This window comes from Rhinopithecus roxellana, chromosome 6 (assembly GCF_007565055.1).
Source record: "Rhinopithecus roxellana isolate Shanxi Qingling chromosome 6, ASM756505v1, whole genome shotgun sequence".
NCBI classification, from domain to species: Eukaryota; Metazoa; Chordata; class Mammalia; order Primates; family Cercopithecidae; genus Rhinopithecus; species Rhinopithecus roxellana.
In genome coordinates this window covers 69,964,792-69,985,430 of record NC_044554.1, presented here as the reverse complement: position 1 = coordinate 69,985,430, position 20,639 = coordinate 69,964,792, and the positions used below count along the sequence as shown (strand labels likewise).

At 38.5% G+C, this 20,639-nt stretch overlaps 1 protein-coding gene across 1 annotated transcript in view; it reads right to left on the bottom strand.

Moving 5' to 3' along the window:
- Nucleotides 1-20,639, bottom strand: part of IQUB (IQ motif and ubiquitin domain containing) — an 81,768-nt gene that overhangs the window by 57,161 nt on the left and 3,968 nt on the right. The window contains exons 2-3 of the mRNA XM_010367980.2: nt 4,345-4,742; nt 2,268-2,402 (exon numbers count right to left, since the gene is read on the bottom strand). Coding sequence (XP_010366282.1) covers nt 2,268-2,402; nt 4,345-4,738 — 529 coding nt within the window. The 5' untranslated portion in view covers nt 4,739-4,742. The remainder of the gene's footprint in view (nt 1-2,267; nt 2,403-4,344; nt 4,743-20,639) is intronic.

The window sequence follows — 20,639 nt, the reverse complement described above, 5'->3', positions numbered from 1 at the left end:
GACCTAGTGCAACATAAAAATTCGTGACTCCTTGATCAAGGATTTTAATGAATTTCAAGATAGTGATAGCAGAACTTTAAGCCAAGCACAAGTCTCTTCTAAGCATGCAGGCCAGAAGGACTGTCTATGACCCACATGCATGAAGCCAGCCTGTGAGCACCATTAGGTAATACAAGCAAGAAAACCTCCAACTAAAAACGCTTGGGTCCTGCTTAAAGGACTCTCAGTGACTTAGCTTGAGTGACAGTTGTCAGGCCAAGCCCAGTGTTGCCACCTTTGTCAATCTATTAAGAGAAGTCAGAAATCTGGATTTCTTTATGTAGTCAGCTGGTTTTTAAATACTATTCACATTATCAAAAACAAAAAACAAAAAACAAAAACATTGTACAGACCATAACAAATTTGTCTGAGTGGGTTAATCATGGTGTTAAATACAGGGTGCAAACCTTTTTCTGGAATCTTTGCTTCAGAAGCAGAAAGACCTGGATTTGCATCTTGACTTTTTTCTCCACATGGTGACTGTTTGGTCTTTTCTGAGATTTATTTTCCTTATCTAGCTCAGAGCCTGGCATATGGAAAGTGCTCTGTAAAAGCTAGTTCAATATTTCACACTCTCAAACACATAGCTGGTTGTTCTTTGAATTGTTTCATTGTCATAGAAGGCACATCTTGTTATAGTAGTAGATATTTTTATTTAAAAGTAAAAACAATTCAGAAATCTTTTTTCCTTTGGATGCTATGTAAGTGGTAAACTAAGGAAATGCCCTCCCTCCAACTCATCTAATCCTTAAACAGAATACAGTTATGGGGCTCACATGCTTATTTTATTTATTGCATAAGAAACTATGGTTAGAAAAATAATCAGACAACCTGGTACTCAAATCAACAGTGAATGTTCAACCAGGTACCAATTTCCTCTGTGTATAAAAGGAAATCTGTGTACCTATTTCTACTGTCTAAAACGGAAACATTTAAAATAACCTAATTCATAGCATTCCTCAAAATTTCGTAACCAAAGTCTTGTTTCTAAGAAGTCTGTAAAGATATGATGAAAACTGTTTGAAATGGAAAAATGTTTATATAGATGAATTGTTTTATAGACTTCGATACCGTATTAGTCAGCTATTACAATAATAATGTTCCGTACAAACCACTGCAAAATTCAGTGACTTACAACAATTAGCATTTGTTTCTTGCTCACCGATCTTTGGATCTGTTGTGGTTCAAGCTGACCTAGGTTGGACCCAGCTGGGCTAGGCTCCAAGCTGTAGGTTGGGTCCAAGTTTAACCCATGAATTTCTTTTTCTTTCTCTTCTTTCTCTTCTTTCCTTCCTTCCTTCCTTCCTTCCTTCCTTCCTTCCTTCCTTCCTTCCTTCCTTCCTTCCTTCCTTCCTCCCTCTCTTCCTTTCCCTCTCTCTGCTTCCTTCACCCTTTCCTTCCCTTCCCTTCCTTCCCTTTCTCCTTTCTCTTTCTCCTTTCTCTCTTTCTTTCTTTCTTTCTTTCTCTTTCTTTCTTTCTTTCTCTTTCTTTCTTTCTTCTCTTCCCTCCTTCCCTGCCTCCCTTCCTCCCTCCCTCCCTTCCTTCCTTCCCCCCCTCCCTTCCTCCCTTCCTTCCTTCCTTCCCCTCTTTCTCTCTCTCTCTCTCTTCTCTCTTTCTTTCTCCCTTCCCTCCTTTCTCTTTCCAGACAGAGTCTTGCGTGTTGCCCATGCTAAAGCACAGTACCTATTCACAGGCACCATCATCGTGAACTACAGCTAGACTCAAGCAATCCTCCTGCCTCAGCCTCTCCAGTAGCTGACACTATAGGCATGTGCCACCACACCAGGCTGCCCCACAGATTTCTTCTCTTCCTTGGACCAGCAGCATATTATTTTCATGGCAAAAGGCAGAAGAGGAATAGGGCAGACCCCAATGCTCATTTCAAACCTGTGCTTACAAGGCCCTTGGCATTCACTGACCGAAGTAAGTCATATGGTTAAGCCCAAGTTACAGGATGAAAAGGTCTACTCCACCAGTCATGGGGACATTGTAATGGTGAGGATGGAATAATAAGAGAACGAATAATTGAGTTTAATAATTCAAATATGCCTCAAATGCCTTAATAAAACTGAAATATTTCTAAGCTAAAAAAAAAAAAAAAGAGTGAATGCATAACCCACAATGTTCAATTAGTATCAAGGTATTTACTTTTTAAAATCAAAGATCTTGATTGTTTACATCTTAAAACTAGAAAAGTCCTGGTATGTTTTATTAGCCTCCAAACTTACCTGAGTATCTTATCTGCAGTACAGAAAGTGGGATACCTAATAAGTGTGAAAAATGGTCCTTGAGATATTTAAGAATGGTATCAACCTTAAAAGATATTACAATTTCCTGGCCCACTGGAATAAGTACAACTTTTACTGTAAATTAAAAGAGAAAACAAAGAATTATAGTCAAATACAGCAAAGGTCAGCAAACTACAGTCCACAAACAGATACAGAATTATGTGTTAATTTTTAATTATATAAAATGCAAGTTGTTCTTGCTAGTGTTTCCCTGCTGCGCCCCAATGATAACAGTTACTTTTAATTTTCTATAAGGAGAAGTGGCCAACATTTAGTTGCTTTGAAAATCAATCCATAATCTCAATAATTAGCTCTAATGTTCAATAACTGGTATGTATTGTTCAGATATAAGCATAGGAAACATCCCAGGAAATTGGGCATTTTGGCATAGTGAATTTAGGAAAGAGAGACCTGAGACAGACAATGTCCCAGAAGTTAGAAATGCACTATAACTACTTTTCACAAAGAGGGACATTATATGGCTCAATCCCCTCTAGAAAAGAGAGAATCAAGATTCTTACATATTAAAAAATGTTTAAATATTATTATAAAATGATTATCTGTTCACAAATACAGGAAGGAAATACGGTATGTAAAAAGTAATTAATATGGGTAAACTGTTTTACATCTATAGACTTCAAATTTTAATGGAGAAGATGTCAAAAGATGGAGTATAGAATAAAGACTGTGGGTCAAAAAAGTTTTGTACATTCCTTTTCTAAAATTGCAGTTTTCATAAAGCTAAAAATAAGACATTTATCAATAACGTGACAAAATTTAAGTAGGCACTGGTAATGCTAAGGTTCTTTGAGCTTGCTAAAACTTGTTTTCACAGTTCTCTATCAACAAAGAGAATACTTTCTCAGATGGCAAACCATGAGAAGGTTATTTTAATTGTCTTCTCAGTGCAAAAAACTATAATCAATTTTAAAGCTTTCACAATAGTGACTTCTTAAGCTTTGGGAAGGGGAAATGTGTCAAGGGATTTGTGAAGCTCACGAGGTACAGGATCAAGACAACATTTTTTTTAAAAAATCACCATGTGTTTGCTGTAAGTTATAATATCAGGGAATGACAGAAATACCCAAAAATGAAACCCAAATTTACATTAAATACTAAAATTGAGAGATACCTGCGTCAGTCAGGTATAATCAGGCTTCGGTAGTTTCCTTTCCTTCTTTTCATTCTTTATTTATATGGACACATCACACAAGGGTAAACTATCCCACTAGATTCAAAAGCTACATTTTACCAGCCAAACTAAGCTGCTATTATTGTTGTTGTTAAATCATGGCTCATGTTCTCCTCTCTGTAGGCAGAAACTCTCTCACAACTCATTCACAAGATGGAAAAGGAGCAGTCAATTAACCATGCAAGTAGAATGGTTCTCTGTGTAACCACCTTATTGCTGCTGCCACTCTGCTGTTATTAAGAATGTAATAATAACTACTATATGCTATCAACATTATTTTATGTCTTTAAAATTAACCTACAAAGAAAAACAACGATTTTTCTGAAGGAAAATATAAGCTAACACTAAACAGACTACAGAAATACGGAAAAGCAACATAATATGTAGAATAAGTGAGCACTGGATATGAAACTAGAAAATCTATTGTCAAGTTCCCATCCACCTATCCACCTCTTGCTATTTAGATACAACAATTAATTCCAAATTGGCATGTAAAATAATTCCCATTTTAGTCAACAATTTCTCCATCATTTTTCAAGGTCATAAACATTTGTAAAACCTACTTTCTTTGAAAAAATATATAAATATCAATTTTTAAATTTAATGAAGATCATTCATTGATGAAAAATAGATATTGCAGAATAGAGAAGCTTTCACAAATAGTTAAGAGATTCAAGCAAAGTAACTCTGGAAGTTTGGTGGATAAGGGAAAGGGAAAGGAACATCAAATATAAAACAAATCTTTAAGCGAAAATAAGCCAACAAGGAAACACAATCATTCTTCAAAATGAGAAAATGAAATAGCCTATCTTCCTTAGGTAGCACCTGTTGCTAGAGAATCTTCCATTGATTCTTGCAAAGACTCCTTTATAGCCTTTATTTTATCCAGAAATGCCAAACTATCAACATTTGGACTCTGCATTGCATACTGCTTTTCATGATGTTGTGGAGTATATGAAACTTGTCTTGGTGATATAACCTCTTTCATGAGTTGTTCATTGTCTGGTTCCAGGCTTGAAAAGATTTGGTCACTCTGCTCCTCAACATGTATTGCATGACTCTCACTGAATTGTTCTATCCCAGATTCATGCTCTTCAGTTTGATCTGACTCTTGAGGCTCTTCTGAGGGAACTGGAATAGTGACAACGTCAAAAGCATCACTTTCTTCTGTTGAATTGGCTATATTCTGAGCTTCATACTTCTTGGGCTGATTAGACATTTTCCTGAATTAAGAAAAATAAATACATTTACTACATAAAGTTCCTACACCAAAAAACAAATTCATTGCTAGTACAGAGTAACATTCATAATATTCAACTAAAGTGCTGCTCATTTAAAAAAATGTTTATCTTACTAATGGCAACAAGTTAAAAAAAAAAAAAGAACCTCAAAACAATAAATTTGACAATACTCTGCAAATATATGGAAAAATATTTTTAAATATCTTGTCATTTCTTCCTTATTTATTCCTTACTTTAGTCTCGTATTTTTGAGACTTCCTTATTTAATGAAGAATGCCTCATGAAAAGACTTTCTGAATTTCTTTTTTCTGAATACAAAACTGATATATGGATGTTTCTAGCATGACAAATGATTAGAAGCTCCACGGAACCAGCCAGCTCTATAGCAAGTGTACCCTGAACAGAATACACTTTTTGTAGTAGCTCTGCTCTTACAAATTGTAGCAGAGGTCTGCAATGACCTCTGCTCCCCCAAATAAACCTATTAACAACAAATATGGGTTGAGCTTGGAGCTGACTAGACCCACAGCTATAGCAGCCAAGAGCTTGGGTTTGGAAGACAAGACGACAGCATCTGAAAGATTGGACCGGGATAGTCCAGGGCATCCCAGAGCCAGGCTGCAGATGCAGGAGCTAAATCGGAGAAACGAATGTCCAATATAGCAGGGAGCTCACCTATGGAAGTCAGAAAGGGAAAATAGGGAACATAGCCCCAAGACCAGATTTCTATGGCAAAGACAAGGGTAATATGAAACCCTGGAACAGTAGTGAGGTGGAAAAGCTCTCTCTGGGGCTTCTGCTTTGAGTACAAATCTTTATGGAGAAAATAAATTCACCCACAGCCAGTGGAATTCTCTGGATACTGGATTATAAATTTTAAAAAATGGAAACATCTGCAATAAAAATATATAATTGTTGATCTCAGTGAATAAGCTATACAAGATTAGAGACAGTTGAAAAGAGAATTAGTAAACTGGAAGATTAAAATGATTTTATATAGAATGATGCAAAAAGATGAGATACAAAAACTATGAGACTAAAAGCAATGGAAAAGAAAGTCTAGCACGTTTTTGCTAAGCATATATTTTGTTGGGAGCTAAGAATGATTTTGTATTGTGAAACCAAAAAACAACAAAGAAGATGCATTGGAGACTACATGTAGTCTCTGCAGTCTGAAAAAGACCTGTGAAGTCCTTTTCATAAAATGTTTGCCAGCTTCTGAACTAACATATGTCAAAATGGAGTCCCAGTAGGAAAAATAGAAAGATAGAAGAGAAAAAATATTTGTATGTATTATTTATTCTTTTTGAGATAAAAACTTGCTCTGTCACCCAGGCTAGAGTACAGTGGTCCAATTCCAGCTCACTGCAACCTCCGCCTCCCAGTTTCAAGTGATTCTCCTGCCTTAGCCTCCTGAGTAACTGGAACTACAGGCATGTGCTACTACACCCAGCCTATTTTTGTATTTTCAGTAGACAGGGTTTTGCCATGTTGGCCAGGCTGGTCTAAAACTCCTGGCCTCAAGTGATACATCTGCTTCGGCCTCCCAAAGTTCTGGGATTACAGGCATGAGCCATGATGCCCGGCCAGGAAAAATATTTCAAAAGGTAATAGCTGAGAACTTTTCAAAACTGATAAAAGAATATGGATCCTCAGATCCAGGAAGCATAACATAAATATATACCAAACAGGTTAAATAAAAATAATGAATAGCCATATACATTGTAATGAAATTACAGAATATCAAGGACAAACAGAAGGTCCTGAAAGTACAATGATAAAGAACATAACAGCTACTGTTTTGAATCATATTAATTTGCTGACATTAATACAAAGAAAAGTAAAATCACTGCAGACTTATCAGAAAAATAGTAGCCAATGCAACAATAGGCTAACTGACAGAAGATAACTATCAACCTAGAATTGTGCACCCGGCAAAATTACCTCACAAGAAAGAAAACAGAAGCATTTACAAGTTAGTTACTAAGTTACAACCAAGATATTTGCTCTAAAGGAACTTCTAAGGAATATATGCAAAGGAGGAAAATGATTTCAAGGGATGTCTGAAGTGCAACTTGGAAAGGTAAATGTGAAAAATCATAAACATATGGATAAATTGAAACAAATACTGTTAATACAAAATAATAGTAAATTGAAATATTAGACAATAATACAAAATTGGGAAGGGAAAACCAGACCAAACTCTCAAATCCTTATACTGTTTATAATTTTTTTTATTTGTATAGATTTAGGGAGCATAAGTACAGTGCAGTTTGAAGTCTGGGCTTTTACTGTGACCATCACCCAAATAGTATACATAGTACCCACTGAGTAAGTTCTCATCCCTCACACCCTTCCCATGCTCCCTTTCTTTCAAGTCTCCAATGTCTATTATTCCACTCTCTGTGTTCATGTGCAGATGTTATTTCACTCTCACTTACAAGTGAGAATACACAGTATTTGACTTTTTGTTTCTGAGTTATTTCACTTAAAATTATGGTCTCCCATTCCAAGGGGGACATATTCTTAACCCTAGACTTCGTTACTTAAATATGCATAGTTAAATCTTACTACAAGCAATAAAAACCGGAAAATTAGTTTTTAAATTTCAAAACAATCAAGAGGGAAAGAAGTGGAATGAGAAAAGCCTGAACAAAGCTCAATTTTAAAAAAGGTCAAGAAACCTCTTCAGTCTCTCACCCACAAAAAAAAAAACAAAAAATAAACACACACACACACACACACACACACACACACACACACAAAACACCATTTTGATTATTTTCTCCTGTAACACAGCTTAATGGCCCAATTAGAAAGAGGATATCATAACAAAGCCCTAACTCCTAGCAACATATTCATCTGCCCTCTTTGAAGAGTCTGAGGTAATGCTTTTGCTTCTATCTAAGGGGTCATCCTCACTCTAAACTGGCCAAGATGGTATCTTTTAAAAACAGCAATAGCAACAAAATCAACAACTTCTGCTCTTCAGAAAACACAACTGGGAGAATAAAAAGACAAATCATAGACTGGAAGATAATTTTCACAAAATGCATATCTGATAAAGGACTTATATCCAGACTATATAGAGAATAATATGAAAAAATAATATTTAAAAAGGGTAAACGATTTCAACAGACACTTCACCACAGAATACATATAGAAGGCAATTAAGCAGGGGCAGGCCTAGGTTGAGGCAAGTGAAGTACCTGCACTACTCTACACTTGTACTCGTGTCTGAAAATGAATGACTCCTAAAATGTTGGGCCTAGGTGCATCATTTGGATCATCCCAGTCTCAACCCTGAGAACAAACACATAAAAAAAAGCTCAATATCATTACTCATTGTAAAAATGAAACTTCAAATCACAATGAGATAGCAATACATACCTATTAGAATAATTAAAATAATATTTTTAAAGCTCTCTAATAGCAAGTGCTAGTGAGTGCATATAAAGACAACTGGTACACACAATAACATGGATGAAACTCAAATAAACTATGCTCAGTGAAGAAGCCAGCTCTACTAAGGCTGTGTAGTATTGACTCAATTTATATGACAAATCCTAGAGTTAGAAAATATACCAAAGCCTAAGGGTAAAGATAAGAGTTGATCACAGAAGGATGTGGGGATTTTTTATGTGATGGAAACACTCAAAATCTCAATTGTGGTAGTGGTTATGCAAACTATATGTGTTTATTAAAATGTACAGCACTCCAGACTAGAGGGTAAATTTTATTGTGTCTAGATTATCCCTTACTAGAAAGATATAACAAAAAGTAAAAGCAATGAATGCTCCTTTCAGTAGGAAGAAAAAAAAAAAAGTGTGCTATTAAGACTAGGACAAAAGGAATTTCAGTAACAATAAGAATTTTTGAAAATCGACGAGGCAGGGAAAAACAACTGATTCCAGATGTAAGGTCAGTGGTATAGGAAATGATAAATAGCAAAGAAAGTGAAAATATATGGGAAAATATAAATGCACTTTGGCTGTATAAAAATAATGTTGGGGCGCGCCCAAGATGGCCGAATAGGAACAACTCCAGCCTCCAGCTCCCAGCATGAGCGACACAGAAGACAGGTGATTTCTGCATTTTCAACTGAGGTACCGGGTTCATCTCACTGGGGCGTGTCAGACAGTTGGCGCTGGTCCCCAGGTGCAGCCCAACCAGCGAGAGCTGAAGCAGGCCGAGGCATCACCTCACCTGTGAAGTGCAAGGGGGAAGGAAATTCCTTTCCCTAGTCAAAGGAAAGTGAGACACACAACACCTGGAAAATCGGGTAACTCCCACCCTAATACTGCACTTTACCAAGGGTCTTAGCAAATGGCACACCAGGAGATTATATCCCACACCTGGCCCGGAGGGTCCCACGCCCATGGAGCTTCCCTCATTGATAGCACAGCAGTCTGAGATCTAACTGCAAGGCAGCAGCAAGGCTGGGGGAGGGGTGCCCACCATTGCTGAGGCTTAAGTAGGTAAACAAAGCCACTGGGAAGCTCGAATTCGGTGGAGCACACCACAGCTCAAGGAGGCCTGCCTGCCTCAGTAGACTGCTCCTCTGGGGACAGGGCATAGCTAAACAAAAGCAGTAGAAACCTCAGCAGAGGTAAATGCCCCCATCTGACAGCTTTGAAGAGAGCAGTGGATCTCCCAGCAAGGAGTCTGAGATCTGAGAATGGACAGATTGCCTGCTCAAGTGGGTCCCTGACCACTGAGTAGCCTAACTGGGAGACATCCCCTACTAGGTGCAGACTGACACCTCACACCTCACACAGCGGGTACACCCCTGAGACGAAGCTTCTAGAGCAAGAATCAGACAGCAACACTTGCTGTTCAGCAATATTCTATCTTCTGCAGCCTCTGCTGTTGATACCCAGGCAAACAGGGTCTGAAGTGGACCTCAAGCAAACTCCAAAAGACCTGCAGCTGAGGGTCCTGACTGTTGGAAAACTAACAAAAAGAAAGGACACCTACACCAAAACCCCATCAGTACGTCACCATCATCAAAGACCAAAGGCAGATAAAACCACAAAGATAGGGAAAAAGCAGGGCAGAAAAGCTGGAAATTCAAAAAAATCAGAGCGCATCTCCCCCTGTAAAGCAACGCAACTCATCGCCAGCAACAGAACAAAGCTGGATGGAGAATGACTTTGACGAGTTGAGAGAAGAAGGCTTCAGTCAATCAAACTTCTCAGAGCTAAAGGAGGAACTATGTAACCAGCACAAAGAAACTAAAAACCTTGAAAAAAGAATGGATGAATGGCTAACTAGAATAACCAATGTAGAGAAGACCTTAAAAGAACTGATAGAGATGAAAACCATAACACGAGAACTACGTGACAAATGCACACGCTTCAGTAACCGACTCGATCAACTGGAAGAAAGAGTATCAGTGATTGAAGATCAAATGAATGAAATGAAGTGAGAAGAGAAGTGTAGAGAAAAAAAGAGTAAAAAGAAATGAACAAAGCCTTCAAGAAATATGGGATTATGTGAAAAGACCAAATCTACGTCTGATTGGGGTGCCTGAAAGTGAGGGGGAAAATGGAACCAAGTTGGAAAACACTCTGCAGGATATCATCCAGAAGAACTTCCCCAACCTAGTAAGGCAGGCTAACATTCAAATTCAGGAAATACAGAGAATGCCACAAAGAAACTCCTCGAGAAGAGCAACTCCAAGACACATAATTGTCAGATTCACCAAAGTTGAAATGAAGGAAAAAATGTTAAGGGTAGCCAGAGAGAAAGGTTGGGTTACACACAAAGAAAAGCCCACCAGACTAACAGCAGATCTCTCAGCAGAAACTCTCCAAGCCAGAAGAGAGTGGAGGCCAATATTCAACATTCTTAAAGAAAAGAATTTTCAACCCAGAATTTCATATCCAGCCAAACTAAGTTTCACAAGTGAAGGGGAAATAAAATCCTTTACAGACAAGCAAATGCTTAGAGATTTTGTCACCACCAGGCCTGCCCTACAAGAGATCCTGAAGGAGGCACTAAAGTTGGAAAGGAACAACAGGTATCAGCCATTGCAAAAACATGCCAAAATGTAAAGTCCATCGATGCTAGGAAGAAACTGCGTCAACTAGCGAGCAAAATAACCAGCTAATATCATAATGACAGGATCAAGTTCACACATAACAATATTAACCTTAAATGTAAATGGACTAAATGGTCCAACTAAAAGACACAGATTGGCAAACCGGATAAAGAGACAAGACCCATCAGTTTGCTGTATTCAGGAGACGCATCTCACACGCAGAGACACATATAGGCTCAAAATAAAGGGATGAAGGAAGATCTACCAAGCAAATGGAAAACAAAAAAAAGCAGGGGCTGTAATCCTAGTCTCTGATAAAACAGACTTTAAACCATCAAAGATCAAATGAGATAAAGAAGGCCATTACATAATCGTAAGGGGATCAATTCATCAGGAAGAGCTAACTATCCTAAATATATATGCACACAATACAGGAGCATCCAGATTCATAAAGCAAGTCCTTAGAGACTTACAAAGAGACTTAGACTCCCATACAATAATAATGGGAGACTTTAACACCCCACTGTTAACATTAGACAGATCAAAGAGTCAGAAGGCTAACAAGGATATCCAGGACTTGAACTCAACTCTGCACCTAGCAGACCTAATAGACATCTACAGAATTCCCTACCCCAAAGCAACAGAATATACATTCTTCTCAGCACCACATCGCACTTATTCCAAAATTGACCACATAATTGCAAGTAAAGCATTCCTCAGCAAATGTAAAAGAACAGAACTTATAACAAACTGTCTCTCAGACCACAGTGCAATCAAACTAGAACTCAGGACTAAGAAATTCAATCAAAACCGCTCAACTACATGGAAACTGAACACCCTGCTCCTGAATAACTACTGGGTACATAACGATATGAAGGCAGAAATAAAGATGTTCTTTGAAACCAATGAGAACAAAGATACAACATACCAAAATCTCTAGGACACATTTAAAGCAGTGTGTAGAGGGAAATTTATAGCACTAAATGTCCACAAGAGAAAGCAGGAAAGATATAAAATTGACACCCTAACATCACAATTAAAAGAACTAGAAAAGCAAGAGAAAACACATTCAAAAGCTAGCAGAAGGCAAGAAATAACTAAGATCAGAGCAAAACTGAAGGAGATAGAGACACAAAAAACCCTCCAACAAAATCAATGAATCCAGGAGCAGGTTATTTGAAAATATCAACAAAATTGATAAACCACTAGCAAGACTAATGAAGAAGAAAAGAGAGAAGAATCAAATAGACGCAATAAAAAGTGATAAAGGGGATATCACCACTGACCCCACAGAAATACAAACTACCATCAGAGAATACTATAAACATCTCTACGCAAATCAACTAGAAAACCTAGAAGAAATGGGTAATTTCCTGGACACTTACACTCTTCCAAGGCTAAACCAGGAAGAAGTTGAATCCCTCAATAGACCAATAGCAGGCTCTGAAATTGAGGCAATAATTAATAGCCTACCAACCAAAAAAAGTCCAGGACCAGACGGATTCACAGCCAAATTCTATCAGAGGTACAAGGAAGAGCTGGTACCATTCCTTCTGAAACTATTCCAATCAATAGAAAAAGAGGGAATCCTACCTAACTCATTCTACAAGGCCAACATCATCCTGATACCAAAGCCTGACAGAGACACAACAAAAAAAGAGAATTTTAGACCAATATCCCTGATGAACATCGATGCAAAAATCCTCAATAAAATACTGGCAAACCGATTCCAGCAGCACATCAAAAAGCTCATCCACCATGATCAAGTGGGCTTCATCCCTGGGATGCAAGCCTGGTTCAACATTCGCAAATCAATAAAAGTAATCCAGCATATAAACAGAACTAAAGACAAAAACCACATGATCATCTCAATAGATGCAGAAAAGGCCTTTGACAAAATTCAACAGCCTTTCATGCTAAAATCTCTCAATAAATTCGGTATTGATGGAACGTATCTCAAAATAATAAGAGCTATTTATAACAAACCCACAGACAATATCATACTGAATGGGCAAAAACTGGAAGCATTCCCTTTGAAAACTGGCACAAGACAGGGATGCCCTCTCTCACCACTCCTATTCAATATAGTGGTGGAAGTACTGGCTAGGGCAATCAGGCAAGAGAAAGAGATAAAGGGCATTCAGTTAGGAAAAGAAGAAGTCAAATTGTCCCTGTTTGCAGATGACATGATTGCATATTTAGAAAACCCCATTGTCTCAGCCCAAAATCTCCTTTTTTTTTTTTGAGACGGAGTCTCGCTCTGTTGCCCGGGCTGGAGTGCAGTGGCCGGATCTCAGCTCACTGCAAGCTCTGCCTCCCGGGTTTACGCCATTCTCCTGTCTCAGCCTCCCAAGTAGCTGGGACTACAGGCGCCCGCCACCTCGCCCGGCTAGTTTTTTGTATTTTTTAGTAGAGACAGGGTTTCACAGTGTTAGCCAGGATGGTCTCGATCTCCAGACCTCGTGATCCACCCGTCTCGGCCTCCCAAAGTGCTGGGATTACAGGCTTGAGCCACCGCGCCCGGCCCAAAATCTCCTTAAGCTGATAAGCAACTTCAGCAAAGTCTCAGCATACAAAATCAATGTGCAAAAATCACAAGCATTCTTATACACCAGTAACAGACAAACAGAAAGCCAAATCATGAATGAACTTCCATTCACAATAGCTTCAAAGAGAATAAAATACCTAGGAATCCAACTTACAAGGGATGTAAAGGACCTCTTCAAGGAGAACTACAAACCACTGCTCAGTGAAATAAAAGAGGACACAAACAAATGGAAGAACACACCAAAATCATGGATAGGAAGAATCAATATTGTGAAAATGGCCATACTGCCCAAGGTAATTTATAGATTCAATGCCATCCCCATTAAGCTACCAATGAGTTTCTTCACAGAATTGGAAAAAACTGCTTTAAAATTCATATGGAACCAAAAAAGACCCCGCATTGCCAAGACAATCCTAAGCCAAAAGAACAAAGCTGGAGGCATCACGCTACCTGACTTCAAACTATACTACAAGGCTACAGTAACCAAAACAGCACGGTACTGGTACCAAAACAGAGATACTGACCAATGGAACAGAACAGAGCACTCAGAAATAATATCACACATCTACAGCCATCTGATCTTTGACAAACCTGACAAAAACAAGAAATGGGGAAAGGATTCCCTATTTAATAAATGGTGCTGGGAAAATTGGCTAGCCATAAGTAGAAGGCTGAAACTGGATCCTTTCCTTACTCCTTACACGAAAATTAATTCAAGATGGATTACAGACTTAAATGTTAGACCTAAAACCATAAAATCCCTAGAAGAAAACCTAGGTAATACCATTCAGGACATAGGCATGGGCAAGGACTTCATGTCTAAAATACCGAAAGCAACGGCAACAAAAGTCAAAATTGACAAATGGGATCTAATTAAACTAAAGAGCTTCTGCACAGCAAAAGAAACTACCATCAGAGTGAACAGGCAACCTACAGAATGGGAGAAAATTTTTGCAATCTACTCATCTGACAAAGGGCTAATATCCAGAACCTATAAAGAACTCAATCAAATTTACAAGAAAAAAAACAAACAACCCCATCAAAAAGTGGGCAAAGGATATGAACAGATACTTCTCAAAAGAAGACATTCATACAGCCAACAGACACATGAAAAAATGCTCATCATCACTCACCATCAGAGAAATGCAAATCAAAACCACAATGAGATCCCATCTCACACCAGTTAGAATGACAATCATTAAAAATTCAGGAAACAACAGGTGCTGGAGGGGATGTGGAGATATAGGAACACTTTTACACTGTTGGTGGGATTGTAAACTAGTTCACCGATTGTGGAAAACAGTGTGGCGATTCCTCAAGGATCTAGAACTAGAAATACCATATGACCCAGCCATCCCATTACTGGGGATATACCCAAAGGATTATAAGCCATGCTGCTATAAAGACACATGCACACACACATATGTTTACTGCGGCACTATTCACAATAGCAAAGACTTGGAATCAACCCAAATGTCCATCAGTGACAGACCAGGTTAAGAAAATGTGGCACATATGCACCATGGAATACTATGCAGCCATAAAAAAGGATGAGTTCATGTCCTTTGTAGGGACATGGATGCAGCTGGAAACTATCATTCCCAGCAAACTATCACAAGAACAGAAAACCAAACACTGCATGTTCTTACTCATAGGTGGGAATTGAACTATGAGATCACTTGGACACTGGAAGGGGATCATTACACACTGGATGCTATTGTGGGGAGCGGGGGCGGGAGGGATAGCATTAGGAGATCTACCTAATGTAAATGACGAGTTAATGGGTGCAGCACACCAACATGGCACATGTATACATATGTAACAAACCTGCACTTTCTGCACATGTACCCTAGAAATTAAAGTATAATAAAAAAATAATAATATCATAAAGTCATACACACATAGAAATACAAAACAATCATATGGCATATCTGTTGTGGGGGTGAAAATGATAAAAAGGGCATTTACCTTATCATAATTCATTAATATGTATACGTGTTTTATATGGCTTTTTGATTTTGTGCTATACTTAATAAAGAAGCTAAATAAAAAAGAAGAAAGAGGAAGAGGATGAAGTACTCTATATGTTGACAAAAGTCACACTCCAAGATATACCAAGTGAGAAAAAGAAAGAAGGTGAAATAAGAATATATATTTGTGTTTGTTTCTACCTGGACAAAGAAACACTCAGAAAAGTATGAAAGAAACTGAGAAAACTAGTTATCTGATGGGGTCAAGGTGAGTAGGAAGTGGCCAGAACAAGGGTGGGCTCCAGAATTCTCAATGTATTACTTTTAATATTTTTATTTTTAAACAATGTAAATGTATTACCTGTTTAAAATATTAGATAAGACATCATAGGTTTAGTAGAGTAGGGAAAACACAAGGTGGCTAGGAGAGTATGCAATCAAGTGTGCTAAAGCCTCTTTAGGAATAGGAACTAAGAATTGTGACAGGTCTGAGATTTTATCCTACCTACAACCTAACAATTTAGCCTGCCATAGTTTCATGAATGCTTTCAGAATACATAAGACTCCTGGGTAGGAAACAAAGGACTTTATTACTCATGGTACAGCAGATAGCATGAGCTTTATATTCACACAGGATCCCTGCTCCCCCAAATCCCAGAGGAACAATGTGGAATGCCCAATTAGATGCCATAGACACAGTGGGTTTGCATCACAGCTAAGAAACCCCAAGCTTAGAAACTCCAATCCTTTATAATGGACTGCAAGCAAATATGCCCAACCTCTGCCTTGGAGGAAGATACCATTGTTATTATACTAGACAGATAAATCTGACCTCTGCTTTAGAAACAGACTCTATATCTTTTAAGACTGTTCACTATACAAATACCCTTGAAAAGAAAATTCAAAACAAAGCTGTCAGTGTCTCTTAAGCAGAAATTCTAGAGAACCATGGGGAACTGTCTTCCATGAGGAATAAGAAGCATCCATGGACCAACACCAAAAAACCCTCTGAGAGTCAGCATCTAGTGATTATTCTTACAGCTGTCTAGTAAGAATGATCATCTCACAACAGCAATTATATTGTCTTTCCTACAGCCAGCAAGAACAATGCTTGCTCACCTAAACTCTGAAACTTGGTTAGGTTCCATCTGACACTACCCAGTGTGAATAAGGCCCCATTTAATAGACACAACATTTAAAAGTACTCCCAAGGTATAACACCTAAAGGGCAAACCATGCCTACATCTATCTAATAAGGTGGAAAAGGATTAAACCAGCTTGAATGCCCATATGAAAGTTGATCCAATAGGCCTAAGATAATAAATTTCATAACTGTAACAGGAGTAAATTATATCTAACAGTACAATAAAACAATAATATAACACAACCAAGGAAGGTCTACTTTTAGAGTAATCCTTTATTTTTTTTCTTTTGCTCACCTATTATCCAGCCACTCAAAAAGCACTGTCAATACTGACCTGAAAATTTAGTCTCAGTCTACTTTTGTCTATCATCCTGTCATATTTTGAAAGTACTACTGCAACAGTCTCAGCTGGTTACCTTAATTTCATTCTTGAAACTCCCACCCCACCAACCCCTGCCAAAAAATTCCATTATTCTCACAGCAGCCAGAAAAATATTTTTTAAAGAAAATCATACCATGCCCCTCTCATACTTACTAAAACACCTCTAAAATAAAATGCTTTCCAGAATAAAATCCAAACTACTGACCATGGCCTTCAAGGTCGTAAATGATCTAGCCCCTGCCTCTCTGACCTCATCTTCTAACCAATCCCACCTTTTATCGTGTCTAGGGCTGATCTCCCTCTTGGGGATTTTGCATTTTAAGTTTCCTCTGTCAAAAATGTGTTACTACAAACTTTTTTTGAGATAGAGTCTGGCTCTGTCACCCAGGCTACAGTACAGTGGTGCGATCTCAGCTCACTGCAACCTTCGCCTCCCAGTTCAAGCAATTCTCCTGCCTCAGCCTCCCAAATAGCTGGGATTATAGGCACCCACCACCACGCTTGGCTAATTTTTGTATTTTTAGTAGAGACACGGTTTCACTATGTTGGCCAGGCTGGTCTCATACTCCCGACCTCTCAAACTCCTGACCTCGTGATCTGCCCACCTCAGTCTCCCAAAGTGCTGGGATTATAGGCATGAGCCACTGCACCTGGCCTGTTACTACAAATCTTTACGACTAATTCCTCATCTTCCATGTCTCAGTTTCCAGGGAGGCCTCCCTAATCATACCTCAACTACCCACTAAATTGTTTTTCATCAATATAATCACTGTACATTTCTCAAAAGAAGACATAAAAACAGCCAACAGGTATATGAAAAAATACTCAACATCAGTAATAATCAGAGAAATGCAAATCAAAACCACAATAAGACATCATCTCACCCCAGTTAAAATGACTATCATCAAAAAGAAAATAACAGATGCTGGCAAGGATGCAAAGAAAGGGGAATGGTAGTACACTGTTAGTGGGAAATGTAAATTACTACAGCCATTGTAGAAAACAGCAGGAAGGTTCCTCAAAAAACTAAAAATAGTTCTACCACATAATCCAGCAATTCCACTGCTGGGTATATATCCAAAAGAAAGGAAATCAGCATATTGAAGAGATATCTGCACTCTCATGTTTACTGCAGTACTATCCACAATGGCCAATCAACCTAAGTGTCTACCACCGAATAAAGAAAGAAAATGTGGCATATATACACACAATGAAATACTATCAAGCCATAAAAAACAATGAAATTCTGTCATTTGCAACAACGTGGGTGAAACTAGGGGACATTATGTTAAGTAAAATAAGCAAGGCACAGAAAGACAAATATCACATGTTCTCATTCATAAGGAGGAGCTTAAAAAGTTGATTTCACAAAAGTAGAGAGCAGAATGATGGTTACCAGAAGCTGAGAAGGGCAGGGGGAGCAGGGATGAAGTAAGGTTGGTTAAGGGGTTTAAAAATACATTTAGATAGAAGGAGTAAGTTCTATGTGTGATAGCACTGTAGGGTGACTATAGTTAACAATATTTTATATTTCAAAACAGCTAGAAGAAAAGTTTTGGAATATTCCCAGAACAAAGAAATGATAAGGTAATGGATATCCTAATTACCTTGATTATTACAAATTGTATGCATGTATCAAATATTATAGTTGCCCAATAAATATGTACAACAATTATGTATAAACAAAAATGTTTTAAGTTTTGAAAAGCATTGGCCATGGCTGAATTCATTCATGCTTTCAACTAATTTTTATTGGGTACCTACTCATAACCAGTCCCCCTTTTAGCTGTGTGTAGAGACACTTCTATGTTTCTACACACAGCCATGGACAAGGCTTTTCAAAAACGTTTAAATTTTTGTTGATACATAATTATTGTACATATTTATTGGACACGTGTGATATTTGGTACATATCTTTATCTGACCCAGTATATATTTTACTAATTTAGTTGTTACTTGCCCATTTTCCTCACTAGAATATAAATTTTTTTTACTGCAGGGATTTTGATCTGGTTGGTAGTTTGCAGTTTTTACTGCAGAGATTTTGATCTGCAGTAAAAAAAAAAGCTGATTTTCTAGTGAGGAAAATGGACAAGTAATAACTAAATTAGTAAAATACACATGGATCAGATAAAGATAAGAGGTAGCAAAATATTAAGCAAAGAAGGTGGCTAGGAAGTATGAGACTATCAGGAAAGAGTATGGCAGAGTAGAGGGGCAAGTTTTGCTAAATATATGTGGTGGGGAAGGAATGCCTCCCTGGTTAAAATGACATCTGAACAGGAGGCTGAACTGAGAAAATAAGCAAGGCATGAGGACAAATGAAGAAATGAGAAGCATCACATATCTGAGGAATAACTAGCTAATCAACTTATGTGGCTAGACAGCAGTGAGTTAAGAAAAGAGCAATAGAAAATAAAGCCAGAGAGGAGGCTGTGGGGAGAGGGCATTAGATTGTGGAAGGTAGGGGAGTGGGAAGCTGGTAGGACATCAGGAGTCTACTGGAATCTATTGTAGTAACCTTGACATGAGGTGAAATGGACCTGGGTGACAGTAGAGGAGATGGTGAGAAGTGCTGACTGGATTCTGGTTATATATATATATATCATTTTTTTTTGAGACGGAGTCTCACTCTGTCACCTGGGCTGGAGTGCAGTGGCCGGATCTCAGCTCACTGCAAGCTCCGCCTCCCGAGTTCAGGCCATTCTCCTACCTCAGCCTCCCGAGTAGCTGAGACTACAGGCGCCCGCCACCTCGCCCGGCTAGTTTTTTGTATTTTTTTAGTAGAGACGAGGTTTCACCGTGTTAGCCAGGATGGTCTCGATCTCCTGACCTTGTGATCCGCCCGTCTCGGTCTCCCAAAGTGCTGGGATTACAGGCGTTAAAATAGAGCTGAAAGGATTTAGCGATGAATTAGATGTGAGCCACGAGATAAAGAGAGGAATCAAGGATACTGCTAACATTTTTAGCCCGAGTAACCAGAAGGATAAAGCTACATTTACAGAAATAAGGAAAACTTCAAATAAAGGAGACCTGAGTATGCATGGAAGTTAGATCAGTTTCTGATTTGGGCCATGTGAGTTTGAGATGCCCATTGGACACTGGGTTAGCAGTTTGAAGTTCTGAGAAGATGCTGGCCTGGAAATTGGAGAGTCAGAAGTCTATGGTATTTAAAGCCATGAGACATGTGAAATCAATGCAGTTAGAAACAGAAGCCACATACCATAAAGTTCCTTTGACAGGTACTGGATAAATTCATACCCCTCCACCTTCCTCCTCAATGTGTCTGTCTCCATTTCCTAGTTGCTATGGTTCCTAATGCTTATATTCATTTCACCCTAATTTTAGTACATTAGGTGTCCTAGATTGTTCCCCTCCAAGCAATCTATCTCCTTATAAACGAGATGAGGGCTGGGCACAGTAACTCACACCTGTAATCCCAGCACTTTGGGAGGCCGAGATGGTCAGATCCCTTGAGCCTAGAAATTCAATACCAGCCTAGGCAACACAGTGAGACCCTGTCTCTACAAAAAATACAAAACTTAACTGGGCATTGTATTGTGGCATGCACCTGTAATTCTAATTACTCGGGAGGCTGAGGTGGGAGGATCGCTTCAGCCAGGGAGGTGGAGATTGTAGTGAGCCAAGATGTCACCACTGCCCTCCAGCCAGAGACATGGAGTAAGACTCTGTCTAAATAAACACACACAAACACACACACACACACACACACACACACACACACACACACACACACACAGATCATAGTTCTGTTACCTGTAGATTGTATGT